Source organism: Rhinopithecus bieti, unplaced genomic scaffold, assembly GCF_001698545.2.
Source record: "Rhinopithecus bieti isolate Rb0 unplaced genomic scaffold, ASM169854v2 scaffold_13014, whole genome shotgun sequence".
In the NCBI taxonomy this organism is placed as follows: Eukaryota; Metazoa; Chordata; class Mammalia; order Primates; family Cercopithecidae; genus Rhinopithecus; species Rhinopithecus bieti.
The window spans coordinates 1039408-1059869 of NW_016807364.1; the positions used below are offsets into that span (position 1 = coordinate 1039408).

General features: G+C 41.8%; 1 protein-coding gene across 2 annotated transcripts in view; it reads right to left on the minus strand.

Annotated features, from left to right (window-relative positions):
- Positions 1-20462, minus strand: part of JAZF1 (JAZF zinc finger 1) — a 275619-nt gene that overhangs the window by 245010 nt on the left and 10147 nt on the right. The window contains exon 1 of one of the 2 annotated variants that reach the window (XM_017881474.1): positions 6738-6804. The exons of the other annotated variant lie outside the window; for it this stretch is intronic. Within the exon in view, the coding sequence (XP_017736963.1) occupies positions 6738-6753 (16 nt within the window). The 5' untranslated portion in view covers positions 6754-6804. Of the gene's footprint in view, positions 1-6737; positions 6805-20462 lie in introns of those variants that run through there. 2 annotated transcript variants of the gene reach the window in all.

Below are 20462 nucleotides of genomic sequence, written 5' to 3' on the forward strand. Positions count from 1 at the left end.
CTCCTGNCCTCGTGATCCGCCCGCCTCGGCCTCCCAAAGTGCTGGGATTACAGGCTTGAGCCACCGCGCCCGGCCGGTGGTAGGTTTTAAATAGAAGAGGACAGAAGGGAGTCAGACGTGGGTCCAGGAGACACAGTTTGGGGTTCTTGACAAATGTAAGCAGAGTGAAAACCTGGGTAGGGTAGAAGAGTGGGTGAGAGAAGGGGGGAGGTGCCTCAAGAGAACAATAGGACAGCGAGGTGAGGGAATGGAAGAAACACACTTTGTTTATTGCACAATGTTTCACAGACCTTCTCCTGCCAACAAGCAGACCATAAATGTCACTATTCTATCCTAACATGTGCTGTTAAGTCAGTGCAGGATGGCCTAGAAATTTTGCAACTATTTCGAAAATTTACCAAAAATGTTTTACATCCTGCCTAGCATCTTGTTATCTAGGTAGTAAAATACCAAGGGTTAATGTGATAGCTAAAGAAAAAGAAAATCACCCAACCACCTCATGCCTTTTCTTTTTCTTTCCTAGGAAATTGCCAGTTATATGGGCCCTACATTTGTCCTTCTTTTTAAATGGGAAAAGGCAGAGAAAATAAAACTACAACGCGTTTTATTTGTGCGTTAGCGATTACAGCCCGGGGCTATTTTTCCTTTCCCAAACAGCGTACATTTTAGACCTGACACAAAGCAGGGGGTGGGACGTTGAGCTCCATCGAGCAAATTTTTACTTGCGACCAAAATACTGGACCAGATGGATTGCAAAACTTGCCAAGAGCGCAGTTAAATGTTCACGAGAGGACCACTAATGTAAGCAAGGAACTCACTAGTGCTATCTCTGTTTTTTGTTTTCATTCCACCTAGAACCAAGAATTTAGGAATGCTAAGGAAATCACCCCCAGGCAGATTTAGTCTTTGCTTAAGCACATTACAGAACTGTTAACACACACCTTAGATGCACTGAATTCTAACAATTACAGAAACAAATCTCTAAGGTTATGGAACTTCACCAGAGGTATTTCTAAGAACTGCTGGATGATTGTTAAAAGAACACTGGAAAGGCTCCGGTACAGGCCAGGTCAGGGCTGGAAGTGGCAAAGAAAGCATCAACAACAAAGCTGGGCGTGGTGGCTGACACCTATAATCCCAGCACTTTGGGAGGCTGAGGCAGGTGGATCACAAGGTCAGGAGTTCAAGACCAGCCTGGCCAGCATGGTGAACCCCCATCTCTACTAAAAATACAAAAAATTAGCAGGGCATGGTGGGGCATGCCTGTTATTCCAGCTACTTGGGAGGCTGAGGCAGGAGAATTGCCTGAATCCAGGAGGCGGAGCTTGCAGTGAGCCGAGGTAGCACCACTGCACTCCAGCCTGGGTGACACAGCAAGACTCCATTTCAAAAAAAAAAAAAAAAAAAAAAAGAGAGAGAGAGAGAGAAAGAAAGAAAGCATTAATAACAAAAGGTAGGAACCATCAAACCAGATAATGATCCTCAACCAGAGTACTACAAGGTCCCTGCTTGGAAAAGTGTCTGTGCTTGCCTCAAGCTCACGGTTACTACCTCATGGTACCTTCCAGAGGGTGGCTGCTGCTGTGGATTTGATTGTTGTTACTGTTTTAAAACTCTAATTGGAAAATCAGTTTGTAATTCCATTTTATGACTCCTGAGGAGATGAATGGTCTTTTTAAGAAAAGCTATCCAAAAAACCCTACAAAATCCATCCAAAGACAGCCTCTGCTCATCCAGAGCCAAGAAGAACTAGCAGGTACCTACAGCATCTCGGCACAGGGCTGGTCCCCATTCCAGATGAAGCTTCCACAAGTTAACTCCTTTGTACCTGCCTACCCTTGAATACGAAAATCTTTGACAAGCTGCTGCCGTCCCTCCACGGTTGTGAGACCACCTGGATAAAAACTCTAGGAGAAAATGCTGGAGTCTGTGTCCACTCCAGATAACCAAGTGAAGCTTTGTCATTTACTAGGCCCACAGCAGATGGAGCTAGGAAAGGCTGGGTTTGAAAAACCTGAATTAAGGTAAATATTATCCTCAGTGAACATGCTTCCCTGCTCCATCAGTGTTGTGAGGGGGGAAGATTCCAGAGATGATGACTCAGACATCAACAGGGATGAGTTCTACTGTTCTGGTTGTTAAACCCGTGGACTCTTTATCTCTCCATTAACAAATGCTGTTGTGCCCATATCCCCAAAGGAACCCCTTGCTGCTCCTGCCTTCTCCTTGGGGCTACTTTAGGCCCCCCTACAATCCAGCAACTAAAGAGGTGACCACAGAGCACAGCCAGAGGCCTGTGAGAATCAATGCCAAGGCTTCAGCCAGAACCTCATCAGTGCTGCCCAGGCTACACCAGGCCTTAGGTAATCTGACTTCTGTTGCTGGAAAGCTCTGGAGAACCAATGATGGAGAAAGCGTTGGGCAAACTTTCTCTTGTTTTCTACCCAGGCTAACAAAATGAAAAAATGAGGAAGAAGGTAGATTTGGGCCACTTAGAAAAACATAATTTATGGCCGGGCGCGGTGGCTCAAGCCTGTAATCCCAGCACTTTGGGAGGCCGAGACGGGCGGATCACGAGGTCAGGAGATCGAGACCATCCTGGCTAACACGGTGAAACCCCGTCTCTACTAAAAAAAATACAAAAAAACTAGCCGGGCGATGTGGCGGGCGCCTGTAGTCCCCGTTACTCGGGAGGCTGAGGCAGGAGAATGGCGTAAACCCGGGAGGCGGAGCTTGCAGTGAGCTGAGATCTGGCCACTGCACTCCAGCCCGGCTACAGAGCGAGACTCCGTCTCAAAAAAAAAAAAAAAAAAAAAAAAAAAAAAAAAGAAAACATAATTCATTTGAACCAAGTAGGGCAATTTAGTTTGAATTTGTGAAATCTCCGTGTCAAAATAGGTTGGAAGGGGGCTTGGGCAGGTGCTCAACCCAATCTTCAAACTGTACAGACAGGATAAATGACTTACGCTCGCTTGCCAATCAGTGCTGAGGCGAGGAACAGAACCCAGACTTCAGCCTCAGTCTCTCAGCCTAGTGTCCTTTCCCGTCTCCTTCGGCTTCTAAGTAGTTTGTTTGTTTTTGAGACAGAGTTTCGCTCCTGTTGCCCAAGCTGGAGTGCAATGGCACGATCTCGGCTCACTGAAACCTCCACCTCCCAGGTTCAAGCGATTCTCCTGCCTCAGCCTCCAGAGTAGTGGGATTACAGGTGCCCGCCAACACACCCAGCTAATTTTTTGTATTTTTAGTAGAAACAGGTTTCACCATGTTAGCCAGGCTGGTCTCGAACTCCTGATCTCAGATGATCCGCCCACCCAAAGTGCTGGGATTACAGGCATAAGCCACCGTGCCCAGCCTAGTTTTTTATTTATTTAAGACAATTTGTAGTGCTTTCAAGTGTGCCAAACACTGGGCTAGGAGGTAAACAATATAAGATGATTATCTCTAAAATACAAAAAGGATATGTAATGGGCATGCAATTGGTCAGTAAATACCTAGAAGCTTCTCATGCATGCATAATAAATTGCTTCCCTTAAGTTAAACAATCCTCTTGTCATATCAATTATACCATTCACCTAATTAACAGAATCTTTCCTAAACTGTGCAAAGGCAAACTTCCCTTTGCCTTGCAAATGATTCCAGTGCCCAGTTGCTGGAATGGCACTAATAAGATTTGACTCTACTGACAAATTAAAATTTTAATCAGGGCCACATGAAAATCTCAAGAGCAGGAAAAGTAAAGCAAATTGAGAGGTTTACATCATAAGTTTTGAGATACTTTTCCATACATGCAACACAGAACAGAGAAATTAACAGGCCAAGGAAATGTTATTTTTTTTAAAAGGAGGAGGACAAAGAGAAAAGAACACATGAGTCATTGGTAAACAATGTTGACACTATTGGCCACTTTGTTTTAAAATCATATAAAATCTTTGGGGTATTAACAATTGCCCATCCTTTCCCCTGGAATTGCAGAAAAGCTGGCTCTGCAGCAAAGGGAGATGGTTTAGGCCACTGACTGAAAGACTCAACCCTGTGTATGGTTTCAAAATGCTGCCTGGTATCATAGCAACCATACATGACTGAATGTTGTACAAAATGTGATCAAGGCCTCCCCTGGGGAAATCTCATGGAATTTACTCCATTTCTAAGATGTTCCCAGGGCTCTGGAAATCAGGTCCTCAGTACAAGGATCTTAGCACAGGAGGAACTTACACATCATCCAATCTGCCTACTGACAAGGCACAGAGGGGATGGAAGAGCCCAGTGACTTAACCAGCACCGTGACTGGTGGCAGAGCCGAGAATAGAGCCAGCTATCTGGACTCCCAGCTCAGCACTGCTTCCTCTTGATCTCACAGCCTCATCACTCCAATTTAGTGAGAACTGATCTTCCTCACCAATCAGCTGTTTCACAATGAGACTCATGCATCATAGTTGTATTATATTTTAACCTGGAGATCGAGTATGGTACGCCAATTGGATGGGGATTTTTCCTTGTTCTAAGGTGACATGACAAATGGCAGATCCTGCACCTTCCACTTCACTAAAGATAGTCTTAAGGACAAGTGCCTCGACTTCCTTTGGCCATTAGCTCCCTGCTTGCTCCCTAGCATTAAGAAACAAAGGAAAAGTTAGCTGATTTGTTCCACGAGCCTGAGCCATGCACCTGGAGTGAGAGGTACTGAGGGAGAGGCCCAGGTGTCCTGGGTCTGTACCAGGTTCAAAGGGCAGAAGAGCTGCTCTCCATGCCCAACTTGGAACATACATAACGACATAAAGGGGGAGAAAACTTATCTCCAAACCTCTGGTTCACAGGCAATGTGCAGAGGCCTTTAGCTTCACAGTTTGGGGTGCTTTTTTCTCCTGGAGGTGCCGGGTACGGCTCCATGCTTGGTCTGCAGCATTCACCATGCTGAGCGTTGAGCAGTGTTCTCAAAAACTCATGCCCCCAAGTTTGAACAAACTCATACTTGTCCCCTAAGAAGTCCCTGTCATCCTAGTCTGTCTGGCCACGAGCTCCTGCTCCCCTGACCTTGAGGCCCACAAATGGGATGAAGCCAGGGCCCAGCTCCTCACTCAGGTCCTCCCGCGCCTTCTCTGGATGCCTTTCTCTCCCTGCTCACGGCACACTGCACTTTGTAAAACATCTTCAGATGTGGAGAGCTGAGTCCTGGCAGTCATCCCAGGAAAGGGGAGCTTTATTGTTGCTCTGCCTGTGATTGGTCCTCACTCTCAAACAGCTGTGAACCTTTTTCTTCGTTTATTTTCAAGCAATTAAAACTACAGCTTGATAGCATTACTATAATCTCTCCCATTGTGTTTAGAGAAATTTTCTTTCTTCGAGATTTCATGTATCTATCCAAAAGAGAGAGAACAGTCTAGAGGCACCGCATACCTCACAAAAGTGATCTGATTGGTTTTCATCCCTGAAATAGCCAAATACTTGGAAATAAGAAGTTGAAAACATACATGTGGCCACATTTTCCTCTCCTTTGCTTCCATGTCCACATGGAAAAGAAGAAAAGCTTCTAGATATTTGCAAAGGTTTTGTGAAATATGAGCTTTGGCTAAGCAAATGTTTTTGAAAATATTTGGACCCTCCAAACAGAACAGATGTTTTTGCAAAATTTTCCACCATCCAGTCACAGCAATCCTGGCATGATCCTGCCCCATGTCCGGCTCCAGGCAGGCTGTCAGTGGCAGCTGGTCTGAAGAAAATTTCACAAAGCATCTAGCTCTTCTTTGACTTTAGAACAAGCTCCCTCCAAGCCTTGCAATGTTCCAAGGTAGAGGAGGTAGCAGGAAGACGGGCATTTGAACAGCGCGGAGGGCCAGAGGCAGAGAGTGAAGGCAACAGGAAGGTACAAGTTCTCTTAGTGACAATCATCAACAAAGCCTAACATTTCACAAGTACTCAGGCTTATTTCTTACTAAGTCCTGAAGCATTAAGGTCACCCAAAATCCCCTATTAAAGTGTGAGCTCCTCGAGGGCACAGACTGTGGTTTCATTCATCTTTCTATTTCCAGAACTTGCATACTGCACACACAGAGCAGACACTCAATAAATTTGATTGACTGAAATGAAAGCTGTGAATACCTTCATGGGAACAGGGCCATGACCAGCAGGCATCTTACCTAGAACTGGTAACCAGGTGAAGGCAAGATAAACAGAATATTCCAACATGGAGAAGGCAGCTGCCTAAAACGGAATCGGCTCTGGAGAGCCAGAATCCCAGTGTGTAGCGAAATACTACAGGTCAGCAAGCAATGCAGTGTGATACAAAGATCCAACTATGTGCAGCCAGAAGCCAGTGCACAGGGAGGTTTGACCCCAAAAGAGATTGTCCTAAATCACAGGCAAGACCTGCACTCATAACGTTATGAAAAGAGCTCATCACAGCATATTTCTTCTCCGTTTTTATGCACCAGGACAAACACCTAATACAATATCCTCAGCAGATATACCTCTGTCAACTCCAGCACCAGCAGGCATCTACAGTTTGGTGGCTAAATGCAAATTCTTCTGAAAACCCTGCCTCAACTGCCCTCAAAAAATCTTTAATCCTCCTTTCAAACTTTTATAATTCAACTCCCGTTTCTTTCCTTCCTCATAGAACTATTTGGAAAGATTTTGGTTTTTCAATAAATATATTAATACACAAAAGTTAGTATGTCCTATAAAAGTATTTTTAACCCAGCTCCTAATCTGCCAAGATTTCAGTGAAACTTTTCACTTACCATTTGCCACCCACATACAGACCCAAGGACGGACCTTCTATCCGGTGACAGCACTTACAGCTGATTAAAGGGTTTGGAGGTGATGACAAAAATATGCTTGGTTTACAAAGACAGGCAACATGGAAGGACACATCTGTGATCAGAAAAACTGCAAATCTGCGGAGGAGGAAGCTGCTTTCGATTTGCATTATTACTGCTTGGGTTCAGGAGAGATCGTGCTGTTCCAAGTGATTCCATATTTAACAAGTTCTCGGCATTTCTCATTCCAAAAATATGTACGGAAACTTCTAACAATACCAAAGAGCTGATTTTAACTTTTGTCTTCTTGTCAGAAGACAGAAAATGTTAAAGAAGAAATGTATGATGTTGTAAGTTTAACATCATAGTATGAAGTCTGGGAGACATGTCTGAATCAAACACATCTTCCGTTCTAAAATCTACCAAAATGAAGAACTTCCGAGAAGATGAATGAAGGAAACACTGTATATATTGCTTGCATAAATTGGATCTCATTAAAAATATGGTGGCTAGGCTTCACACACAGTTTGCACCTTAACCTTGCATCTGTTATAAGTGCCCCAAGCATTATTCCAGCTCTTTCATTTTAGTGAGAAAGTGTGATGCTTTTGTCAACCAGGGTGTAAAACTGACTTGAAACAAACTGCTATAATCAGCTTCCCACAACCCACTGAACTGTGCGAAATGGCAGTATGTAATAAATAATTAATGCAATTAACAAAATGGCATGAGCCTACTATAGAATATAATCTGTTCAGGCTGAAGAATAAAGTTCATTTCAAATAATTGTTACCATATTTACTTATGGATATGGCTATATGCAACTCTACACTTAAATAGCATATAACCATTCCCAAAGTCAGGTCTTTAATGTAAATTGGCATTGCTTCACTTTTGAGATAAGTATCTCCAGACATACAAATTCTTGGATAAAACTTAAAAAGACTAGCAGTCATTATAAAAAATAGAAAAGATAAACTAAAAGAAAAAATAGAAACCATCCATAATTCAGCTCCCTTCCACTCCCCGCCCCCTCCCCCACCAAAACACGTGTAGTTAACATTTTAGAAGGACAGATATAAACACTTAACAGTTGTTTCAAAAGTTGGGATGGGGTTAGAGGATCAGGGAAGGATGAGTTTACCTTTCTTTGTATCATTTAAATTTTTCAAGTCATGTGCAAGTATTTTAATTTTAGAAAATAGTTTATATAAAACTTTCAGATTTTCCTCTAGATACATATTTTTTAAAAACCAAAACAGTGATGACATTGTGTGAATAACCAAAAAAAATTATATATTTAAGAAAAGTACAAAGACAGCCTCTCTCACCTTGTTCCCCTCCTCCCAAACCTCAGAAAAGGAAACTCCAGCCTTGCCTCGGTGTGAAAATATATGACTTTTTAAATTAGCACTATCGGTAGGTGTTAGCAGTGAGCAATGTGTGACCCACAATCTTCCTTTCACACAAAACACAACACTATTGTCTTCTAAATTTCCTTCATCTGAGTTGGATAGGACCCTCTCCAGTACTCTATGTTTTAAAATAAGCAACTGATGTCTAGGTAGGTTACAGAGTACTTGAGTTAGCAGAGCTAGCCGTGCTGGAGCCTGGCTGGAGACTTGGTCTCTGGACTTCCCATGCAGCCCACACAGCCATCCATGCTGTTATTGGTAGGGCTCTTTTATACTGAAGAGGGAAGGTCAGTCCTCAGATTTGCCCTGGAGTGTGATGACTTCAGGCTGCCTCCCCTCCCTTTCTCTCAGGCAAGGGCTCACCGAAGGACTGAAAATCAAAGCCAGGACCACATGACTCCCATCCTGACTCTCTGGACCCGAATCTTTGCATTTTGCTTTATTTTCACTTTAAATCAAAGTAGTTTGTTAGGCTGTCCCTTAATACTTTGGCACAAGTATTCTCCTGGGGCACAATTTCACTGAGGCACAGTCTCTTTGGAAGAATAAGGAGCCCTCACGTCTCATCACAGTGAACATGCCTGTTTATGTCACTTCTGCATTATTGCCCCTGCCTGGGGCAGTGCTGGCAACCCCAGGAGGAAAAACCATTCTGTTGTGGCCATTTTCAAAGAAACTCACTTTCCACATACAGAAGCCCCTGGGTGTGTGAATTTTCTTCGCAACAACGGGACAGAAGGCCCAGTGACAGTCTCATGGTTATATGGTCAAAGGGGTTGATAAGAAGCAAAACATAAAATAAAATAATCATAATCGGAAAGAAATTGCGTAAGAAAAAGGAACCTAAATGCCAAGTAAATTCAATTATTTAAGAGTTGATGCTTGAAAAAAAAGCTGACTTAGTTAAAAAAAAAAAAATCAGAAGTGAGGCTTTTCCCCTTCAATGTATTCTATTGCTTTCTTATGCTTTATTATAAAATTAGCTGACAGTACTGTACAGGGGTCATTGCTACATTTTCTAAGTGCCTCATGTCTACCTATGTGTTCCTACTTTTCCAGGCCTCTGGGCAAGGATGTTTACATTATTTGTCCTAAGTAATTAATTTGCCCCAAATAAGTTAAAAAGTCAGTGTCACAATGTCAGAAGAAGGGCCACGAAATGTTTGTTAAGGTCACTGGAAGAGGCTAACTTGTGGCTATATTTAGTAAGTATTTCTTTCATAGGAATAATTCCAAAGTTTGAGTCATGGAATAGAGAGGAAACCTGAAACGAGATTTTAATATTGTGCACAATCACCTTAAAAAGCCAACAGGAAAGCAGTATCCCATAGGAAGCAGAAATCCAAGCTAAAGAAGATATGGAAAACAAACAAAACATTGTGGAGAGTTTTTAAAAATCCGAAACAGAAATACATATATGTATGTACTTATGTGTACATACACACATACATATAGAGAGCCCTATTTTTTGTTGATGAAATAAGCTTATTTTTATGAAATCAAAAAGATTCGTGGCTTAATAAATATGTTAGAAGAAATGAGCTATTTGAGTAAGCTACTACTTCGCAGGAGTAAGTTTATAAAGGAGGTTATACATACTTTTATAATTATTCTGATCTTTAAATTTTGCGTAATATTTCTCATTAATGAAGACACCCCTGGCTTGTCTGATGTGTGAAATTATTTATTTTTAAATTGTATTTCAAATGAAATTAACTGACATTATTATACACTGCCTCATTTTAGGACAAAGACTTCCACTCACTGGAGAATCCACTGTGAATCCCATGAGCACAGAATGAGGCTTCTTAATGACCAGTCTAAGCCTTTATAAAAAATGTTAACCATTAACGACAATAACAACTACTCCTGAACTGTGTCCTCATTTTCTTGAAAGAAATGAAGAGGGAAAGGACACAGGTCCCAGGAAATCAAATCTGCTTTTAAAGAACTGTCCTCAGAAACCAAGCAGGGAAAAGGGAAGAGGTTATGGGCATGTCGCTGGAACCAAGCTGACCTGGGTTCAAAGCCTTACTACACTCACTGCAAATTTGTGACCTGGCAAATCAACACATCTCTCCAAACCTGTGCATCCTCGGGTATAAAGTAAGTGGAACAGCATCTACACCATAGGGCTGTTGGAAGGATTTTCCAAAATGAAGAATGTAAGGTTCTCCCTCAGTGATAACCCCTCTCATCATTACTATGTCCCAGCATCCCTTAATACCAGAAGCTTCTCCCCACTCCTCCTGGACCACAGAAGCTCATTTATTTACTTACAACAGAACATTTACCTGATAGTGAGCTAAACTACCCCTAGAATATAAAAAGTTTTCATTAAGTAAATATGAGAAAATAATTTTAAAATACACATATACAGACAGTAAAAAAAAAAACTTTACCTCCCTCCATCTCCACTTCTCCTGATTTTTACCATAAACAATTTAGTATGCTTTCTTCCAAACCTTCTCTCTGTACCTATAAATGTACATTGTAATTGGTTTTCCCCAAAAAACACATCATGCTTCTACAAACTGTTCTATAAGTGACTCACTTTACTCAACAACATAAAACAGACAGTATTATTCTTTTTAATGGCTGTATAGTGTTTCCTATAGTGAATATGCTTTACTGAAGCACTCCCCATATTAATGGATATTTAGGTGAATCCCGATTTTGCTATTAAAAAAAAGAAAAAAAGGCTGTGCACTATTTTTAGGGTGGATTTCTAGAAATGAGCTTGCTAAGTCCTTGATTCATTTGAAACTTAATTTGACACTGGTTATCTTGACCACACTGACATCAGATCATAAATATGGTCATAATGACATCATAATGGGAGAGACAAGAGATAGAGGACTTCTATTGGTATTCAGAGCATTTTTTTTCTCTTGGACATAAAATGGATCCATTGTACAGGAATGCCTTCTCCCCATTCTCAGTGCAGAGACAAAGCTGACAAGCTTAAAAGTACATGTTTAGGATTCTAGACTTGGTTTAACTCAAATGGCCTTGATTGGATGGGGTCCCTCTGCAGTATTAAAACTGCTCTAATTGCATTCTTCAAGCCAGCTGAAGGCTGACAGCTTCCGCTCCCGGCTCATTATCAGAGCACTTCAAGGGGCTCCATTATGAGCAGAGCACCTGGTCCAAATTTATTTCAACGGCCCAGAGCAAAATGGGAAGGTGCTTAATGTTCAACCACAATGGTGACATTTTTATGAGATATCCAAGGTTCAGAAACAAATAAATGAAAGGTTTGAAGGGAGCATGAACAGAAACTGTGACAATAAAAATTCAACATTGATATATCAATTTAAAAACATATACCACCCATACACTTGGGGTAAGGCCAAAGGTTCAATGCAGGCTAACCAGAAAGAAAAAGAAGAAAAAAGGTCAATACTCAACTCTTCCCATGACTGGCTTTGCTAAAAAAGACTGATGAAATTCTAAAAATGTTTAAGGAAATCAGAATGAGATGCAAATTCTGAATTCTGGTTAGGATAACAATTATGTTATCTATCTTCACCAACATGAGAACGTAAGAAAATCCAAGTGGAATTCAGAGTGAATTCTAAATGTATTATGTTCATAGTTTTTCTCTGGTTTGCTTACACAATTGCTGTCTTTCTCTCTCTAAAAAAAAAAAAAAAAAATCCCGTGTGGAAATGAGTAAGTTAATAATTCCTTACAGATGTTTCCATAAGAAAACATTGTGCAAATATATATTTAGAACTTTTTAATAAATGCATAATAGGGAAATTTTCCCAGGTAGATCATAGCAGGTCCAAAGTAAACATGACATCCTATTGCATAAATCCATATCTAGAGACTGCTTGTCAAGTGGGATTTTGCTCTCTGCGGCTGAGTACTTGCAGAGATCTTAGTGTGCAGACGACAACCAATTTTAAAGCCCGAAACCCAGCTGCAGAGCATTAGAAAGCTCTACCCTCTACTAAGAATCTGTTTAAAGAATGTTAAAATAAATATTTGTATTCTTTCACTAAACACAATAATGACACTTACATTGGAATCTAAGAAAATGATGAATGAAAAATTGTAACACTGGCACTTTACAATGGGAATGCTGACTAAATCGGAACTATACAAACTCGGAGAATTTACTCAATGTTTAGTCTCTTAAGAGAAAAAGATGAGGACAATTAATCAACTACATAGAAATTTTTTTTCAGCTATTAGTTGCTTTTGGTCTTGTGATTTTTATCTTTCTCAAGCATTTTCCCTATTAAGCCGACCATACGGATGTGCAATGCATTAATCGGCCAGACTATAAAGGCTTTAATTATTTTACTGATTTAGAAAGGCAATTAGGCAGCACCTATTTTTCACATATTGATTACACCGACTCTGGTTTTAGATCTGAATTCATGAATCATCAGGCAACTGGTATAACCACAAAAAAGGCTACTGGAGTCTTTTTTTTTTTTTTTTTCCTACAACAAATAAATAAAAGCACTTAAAATTAATTACCTGATAGAACCACCTTAACTACAAAAAAAGAATGGCAAAATCCCAGTAGAATAAATTCGGTATGTAAGTCCTCCAGCAAAGGGATCACTTGTCTGAATGCCTGCAGGCCACCCAGTGTTAGGTCTTAGAATTTGGGAGCTTAGAAAAATCTTCATCTGGGTTTATAAAAACAGGGTGCTTTGTTTTGGTTCTGATTTAGCCTTGCTTCTGCCTTTACTGTATTCTGCTGCCTCCTTTGAAACTACATAAAGAGCTGGAGCTCTGGGAGTCCATGGGGAATTTCCAAGCTCACCATGGAAACTGAGGAAGTGGTCATTTGGATTATGTACATCCGGGTCCTGATTTCTCCTTCACTTTGACCTCTTTCTCCTCCGCATCTACTAACTATTTAAGACCCGCTATGTAATCTAGCTCAGAACAACTGAGACTGCAATGATGGCTGTGCATGGTGGCATTTATGAAACAAATAATTCCCGGCCTTTCCCATCTTTATGGAACAGAAGAAAACATAAGTCTTGAAAGTTTTCACAAGATGCTATGTTAGATGAAAAAATTTGAGAATTTTTCCCATAGAACAGATGTTTCCTAGCTTTGTACAGCCTCTCAGCTCTACATTAGGAAGTCACTCATATGATGATAATGTACCATTTATGGGCAGAGTGATATAGTGGCAAGAGACTTGGATTCAAGCACTGGATGGCATTTATCAGCTGTGCAACTCTATGCAAATTATCTTCAAGTCTTTCTAGCATTAGTTTCTCCATCTATAAAATGGGAGCGATTATGCATGCTTTACCCATCACAGAGACCTGCTGAGACCGTCATACATGCATGTGAAAATGCTCTCTAAGCTGGAAACTAGTGTCATAAACGTCATTTCTTTTTGCAGAAGCCATCTCCTTTATGCAATCACCTACACTGCCCTCTTGTGGTAGGCAGGCTGCATTGCTACTCAAAGGCAAAGAAAATTATTTTGTGAATTTAAGATTGTATTACTACCAGATTAATTTCATGTAACCAATTCTTAATTGCCAGGCGAATAGAGAGAGGGCCACTTGACATGAAATATACAATTCAAAGGATCTACTCGGGTTTTTTTTTGTAATGCCATTTATGAACAGTGAATCCAGACACTATACTCTGGGCCCTTTTCTTGTACTAGTAGTCAATGATAAAAAATTTTGAAAAGTGGAAAACATTGGACAAGAAGAGAAGCAGGAGATCAGCTGAGTACTGGTAAAAAGTCTTACCTTCCTGTTACTTTGGACATGGATATTAAAGCCAGTGAAAATGTTCATAAAAATTGTAGGAACAAAAGCCATCCATAGTTTTGCCGTACTCTAGAACTAGAATAACTGATTTTTAGAACTGGTAGGACCTGAGATACCATGTTGTTCCTCTTCCTTTCTTTACAGATGGGAAATCTAAGATGCCCATAATTTATTTTTATTTTTTATTTTTTTGAGACAGAGTCTTGCTCTGTCGCCCAGGCTGGAGTGCAAGTGGTGTGATCTCTGTTCACTGTAACCTCCACTTCTCTGGTTCAAGCAATTCTCATGCCTCAGCCTCCCGAGTTGCTGGGATTACAGGTGGCCACCACCATGCCTGGCTAAGTTTTTAAATATTTTTAGTAGAGACAGGGTCTCACCAAGTTGGGCAGGCTGCTCTTGAACTCCTGATCTCAGGTGATCCGCCCGCCTCAGCCTCCCGAAGTGTTAGGATTACAGGCGTGAGCCACCACACCCGGCCATGCACATAATTTGAAAGATGTACCTCACTTGGTCGCTGACCACCAAATTCCATCACAGCAACCACCTTCACTTGGAGCTGCCTCCTGCTTCTGTTTTTATCACTTCTTAACTCAAAATACATCTTCAATCCCATTTTTCTCTGACACTGATATAGAATAAGAAATACTGGAAAACTAAGCCACAAGGAGCAAAATAAAATATAAATATCACTTAAGAGAATTCATTATGAGAAATCATAAAACTGACAAGTCTCCTGAACAAAAATGACTTGAGAGTTTACCCAAAGGTTAGCAAATATTAAAATAATGACAAGGATAACCACCACAAGCAAATCAATACATGCTTGCTGATGAACTGAGTAGGAACTTAAGAACTCGATGCCTTTCTAAAATGTTTAGTTAAGAAACATTTAATTATACTCACTATGCAGTAGGCCATGTTTCAAATGCTTTCTTATAATCTCATCACAACATCCAATATGCTGTTAATAACCTTTATTGACTGCAGCATCGGTTTACAAACCCTGCTGATTGTTCAGCTAGCACCATGGATCAGGGAGTAATCTAGAGGCATAACTCAGAGATACTGCTGGTCTGGTTCCAGACCATTGCAATAGCAAATATCACAATAAAGCGAGTCACACTAATTTTTTGATTTCCCAGTGCAGATAAAATTTATATTTACACTATACTGTAGTCTAAAAAGTGTGCAATAACATTATGTCTTTAAAAAGTATATATCTTAATTTTAAATTATTTTATTGCTAAAAAATGCTTTGTAAAAATGCTTATAGTCATCTGAGTTAGATCTTCTGGATAAACTGTTGCAGCTTCTCCAGCAAGTGCTTGAGAAGCTGCCTCACTTTGCACTTTCACGTTATGGAGATGGCTTAGTTTCTTAAACTTCATGAACCCAACTTCTGCTAGCTTTCAACTTTTCTTCTGCAGCATCCTCACCTCACCCAGCCTTCACAGAATTGAAGAGACTTGGGACCTTGCTCTGGATTAGGCTTTGGCTTAAGGGAATGTTATGACTGTGTTGATTTTCCATCCAGAACGCTCAAACTTTCTCCATATCAGCAATAAAGCTGTTCTGCTTTCTTATCATTCGTTGTGTTCACTGGAGTAACACTTTTAATTTCGCTCAAGAACTTTTTCCTTGCATTCACAACTTGGTTAACTGTTTGGTGCAAGAGGCCAAGTTTTCAGCCTGTGTCGGCTTTCAACATGCCTTCCTCACTAAGTTTAATTCTTGCTAGCTTTTGGTTGAAAGTGAGAGACGTGTTACTCTTCCTTTCACTTGAACACTTACAGGTCATCATAAGGTTATTAATTGGCCTAATTTCAACACTGCTGTGTCTCCAGGAATAGTCAGGCCCAGGGAGAGGGAGAGAGACAGAGGAAGGGCCTGTTAATAGAGCAGTCAACACACACAACATTTATTGATTAAGTTCACCATCTTATATGGGTGCAGTTCCTGGCACCACCAAACAATTACAATAGTAAAGTCAAAGATGACCGATCACAGATACGATAACAATGAAATTTAAAAGATTGCAAGAATTACCAAAATGTGACACAGAGACATAAAATAAGCACATGCCGTTGGGAAAATGGACACAAACCTTCAATTTGTAAAAAATGCACTATCTGCCAAGTGCGGTAAAGCAAGGTGTGCCTGTATTAGGGAAGGGAGGGCATCAAAGTTCCTTAGAAGATAGAGTAGTAAGCTGGTAAATTATGGGAAAAGTCAAGAAAACCTCGTGGGGACCAGCACAGGAAAGGCTGGCAGAGATGAAGCAGGCCTTGCATTCTTTGACCTCAGGGCAGTGGAGGACATCTCTGGGATGTGACCCAGTCAGGTTAAGGTTTTTAGACAGGGCTAAGCCCAGTGTTGTTACTCTTCAGTAAGCCTGGAATGGAGCCACTCCCTCCCCAAGCGAATCACATTATGATGAGGAAGAGTCACATGCAGATAAACAGTAAATGAAGACAGGACAGCCAGCTCGGAGGAACCAACACCAACATGCGGGAAGGGGTGCGGGCGCGCCTGGGGGGCTGCACCTGCAGAGGGGAGCAAGAGGGCACTTCGGGGCACCAGATGCTTTTTCTAAGGTTTGGTCATAACCAGCACCAAAGAACAGCAAGCCGCGCCATTCCCTCTGCTATTCTATTTCTTCACACTGCCTAGCTGGGGTTTTAGGGACTTGCAAAGGTACCTGGGGCTACAGAACAGTGTCCATGCACTTTGGCAAGTGGGCAAGTGGGCCTGGGACATTGTAGTGGCCTCTGCTCCACCCTTTCGCCTTGTCCAAAGTCTCGACACTGCCAAGAGCAAAGTGGGACAAGACCCCAGAGAAGAATTTAATAAAACATCAAGGCCAGGGAGTTTGTGATACTCAACAGTTTGTGGAGGATGTGTCAATCTGCATTGATTAGTGTTTCCATCTTTCCAGAGAGAGAAAAAAAATTAACATGGACTGAATTTTCTCTATTTCTATTAATCCACATACTATGGCATTTTCATTACAACAAAATGCTGCACCCTTATATTTTCTTAAAAAGATCACTATAGTAAAACTCCTATTAATCTATATACCTGGATGACACTAGAGTTTAATAAGTGTTTACAGAATAAATCAATGACTGACAGTAATATTAAGGGGCTAAATAAGTTGATCTCTAAAATTACTTTCAACCTAAAAATGCTACATTCTGCGATAACAAACAAGTTTATTATTTAAAAGTCCTTAGGTTATTTTAGAGTAGAGTATGTTTGACGATTATGAGAAAGTATCTGGAAACGTGAAACTTTAGCCTGCTAAAGCATCCTTTAGACAGGTCCCTCTGACAAAATGAAGTAAGACCTGGTAGAATTTTTCAGACAAATCATGCCAAAGCATCACCTCCTTCAAGACAATGCATGGGGGTGTGGGGAGGCATGATATCACTCACCCTTGCAGCCCTTGTCTATTTGGCTTTCTCTGCAACATTTTCACTGGACTGATGAGTGTTCCTCATTGAACTCTCCTTCCTGGGCTTCCCCTTGCTCTCCTGCGTCTGCCCATTCACTCTGCTCCTGTGCAGGCTCCCTTTTCTCTTTCCACCCTTAGTGAGTCTTTGGCCTTGGGGATCTTCTTAGGTTCTCTTCTCATGCCACACCGTCTTTCGTCTCCTGTGATTTCAGTTAATATCTGTATGGTGATGGCTCTCAAATCTCTTCCTCCAGCTCCAGCTGCCTATTGGACGTGTATAACTGGTAGCTCCCCAGGCTGCAGTACGTCCGAAGCTCCCCTGTCCTGGTCTCCCTCCTCGCAGCCTCTTCTGGGTGACAGGCACATGTCCCACTAGCCACCCATGAGCCATCCTCGGCACCTCTCTGGAACCTTACCCCTCACATCCCATAAATCCCCAAGGACTGTGCATCCACCTGCTGAACATCACCAGAGTCCACTCCCAACTCCACTCACAGTGACTGCAAAGGGGGCCTTTCCCTTGGTGCCACCATCACTATTCCCTGCTCCACAAGGTGGCCAGGGTCAGCTTCTCAAATGTTGATCTGGGCACCTCAGTCCCAGTTCAGAACCCACCAGTGCCTTCCTACAGCCTGTGAGAAAGTCAAAACTCCTCCAACTGGGTTCGCAAAGCCCTTCCAGAGCTGACCACCACTGAGTGCTCTGGCCTCTCCCTCATGGAAACACATTCTCTCACCTCCTTTACTTCTTCTGTACTCGTGGATTAAAATGTTTTCCCTTATCCAAATCCCCTCCACCTGGCTGCGGCCATTGCCTTCCAGCTTTTTGGCTCCTGGTAAGTTCTGCCTGAACCTCCTCAACCCTAGATCAAGCGCCCCTTCCACATGCTCTCTTTGGGTTCACATCTCTCATTTTAGCCCTTGTGCCTCGAGTGTAAGTTCCTGTAACGTCTCAGTATCCTTACCCCTCTCGTGCATATACCCTAAGGCTGTCTCATTCATATCACAACTCCAGAATCTGACAAGGCCTACCACATGACAGCCACTCAATGGATATTTACTGAATAAATAAACTCATGATTATGAATATTTTAGTACCCGACCTATGAGTTATTGATACATAATGGGAGTACCATGGGTTTCAAAATAACACAGACCTGGTTTCCCATCCCAGCTCCACAGCTCACAAGCTATTCAATCTCAGAAAATGTATGCCAACCACTTACTTCATAGGGTTGCTGTGAAGACTAAAATATACACAGCATATGAAGTGCCAAGAGTGCTGTATTATTTTGTATTTTTCAAAATGCAGTGCTACAAACTTCTTTATCACTATGTCAATTAATGCTATTGCTGCCTTAACCCACAGGCCATCAGAGACATTTTTAAAGTTCTTTATGTGAGCATTATTCAAGGAAAAGCCTTGTCTGCTGACCCAGCCAGTAAAAACATTGGGCCGTGATATTGGGTAAGAAATGCTGCTTACAACATTATAACATTGTTGCAACATTGTCTTACCCAATGCCAGGGCCCAGTGTTATTACTCAAGCAGGCTGGAACATCCGATAATTTCTGCCAGCCTAAGAATTATTGGTATTGCTTCTACATTTTACGTTTTATGACAACAAGTCTAACAATACAAAGCAAATAGTGAAATAGCTTGTTTCTTTCCAGGATATCAAATGAGGTCAGAAGATGTCATGGGTATATTTTGATAAATATTTCAGGCATTACAAACAATACTGAAATATATGCCAGTCTTGTAACCACCACACTGCAACATTTTCTGCTGCCTTCTGAAGACTGTGGAAAAGCCCCCTTGTGAGGGAGGGTGGAAGGAAGAGAGGGAATTTTTCAGAAAGAGAAGAGAAAAACCTAACACTTGCCCAGTATCATTGTGGGTTTAACAATTTTGCTTTACTGATTTTATGGCATAATCTAGTCTCCCCATATCCCCAAAGCAAAAACAAACTAACAGCAACAACAAAAACCCTTTCCATCAGGCCACCTAGTGGCTTTGGAACCAATTATAAAGTACTATGAGATGACTCTTTAAATGAAAACTCTTAAGCTATTCACCAAGTCAAGTACATTGTGGGAGCTGAACTCCCACTTCAAAAGTTTGGGTTCTGACCACGGCCTCCAATCCAACCTCCCTCAAATTCCAAGAGAGTTAATCCTGGCTTCCCGTCAGGAAGTTTGCTCTCACAAACTTGTAGAAGTACTGGCTATTAAAAAGTGTATGCGTTCTTTTAGTCTTTCTGTGCCATGGTCAGTAAGGGTACAGAAGAAATCCTGAGCTTCTAAGGGTGACCCCACCCCACAGGGGGCAAGCAGCATCATGCCATCGCCATGCCCAGGAGGGAGACATGGAGATGGCCTTGGAGCAGCTCTGGGCACTCTCTCTCTCTTCACACAAGAGGCAACTTATGTTCTAGGTCAGAAAGGATGTTTGTTGTCTGCTGTGGTTTGAATGTTTATCCTCTCCAAAGTTCGTGTTACAATTTAATCCCCAATGTGGCAGTTTTGAGAGGTGGGGCCTTTAAGACGTGAATGGATTAACATTTATGGATTAATAGGTTAATATGGGATTGGGGCTGTCGGCCTTTATAAGATGAGGCAGGGAGACCTGGGCTGGCATGTTTGCACACCTCAGGACTCTGCAGAGACCCCACTTGGAGGAAGGCCTCACCAAATGCAGCCCCTCAACCTTGGACTTCTCAGCCTCCAAAACTGGAAGAAATCAATTTTTTTCTTTTTTCTTTTTTTTTTTGAGGCGGAGTCTCGCTCTGTCGCCCGGGCTGGAGTGCAGTGGCCGGATCTCGGCTCACTGCAAGCTCCGCCTCCTGGGTTCACGCCATTCTCCTGCCTCAGCCTCCCGAGTAGCTGGGACTACAGGTGCCCGCCACCTCGCCCGGCTAGTTTTTTGTGTCTTTTAGTAGAGACGGGGTTCACCGTGTTAGCCAGGATGGTCTCGATCTCCTGACCTCGTGATCCGCCCGTCTCGGCCTCCCAAAGTGCTGGGATTACAGGCTTGAGCCACCGCGCCCGGCTGTAAATTTTTTTCTTTATAA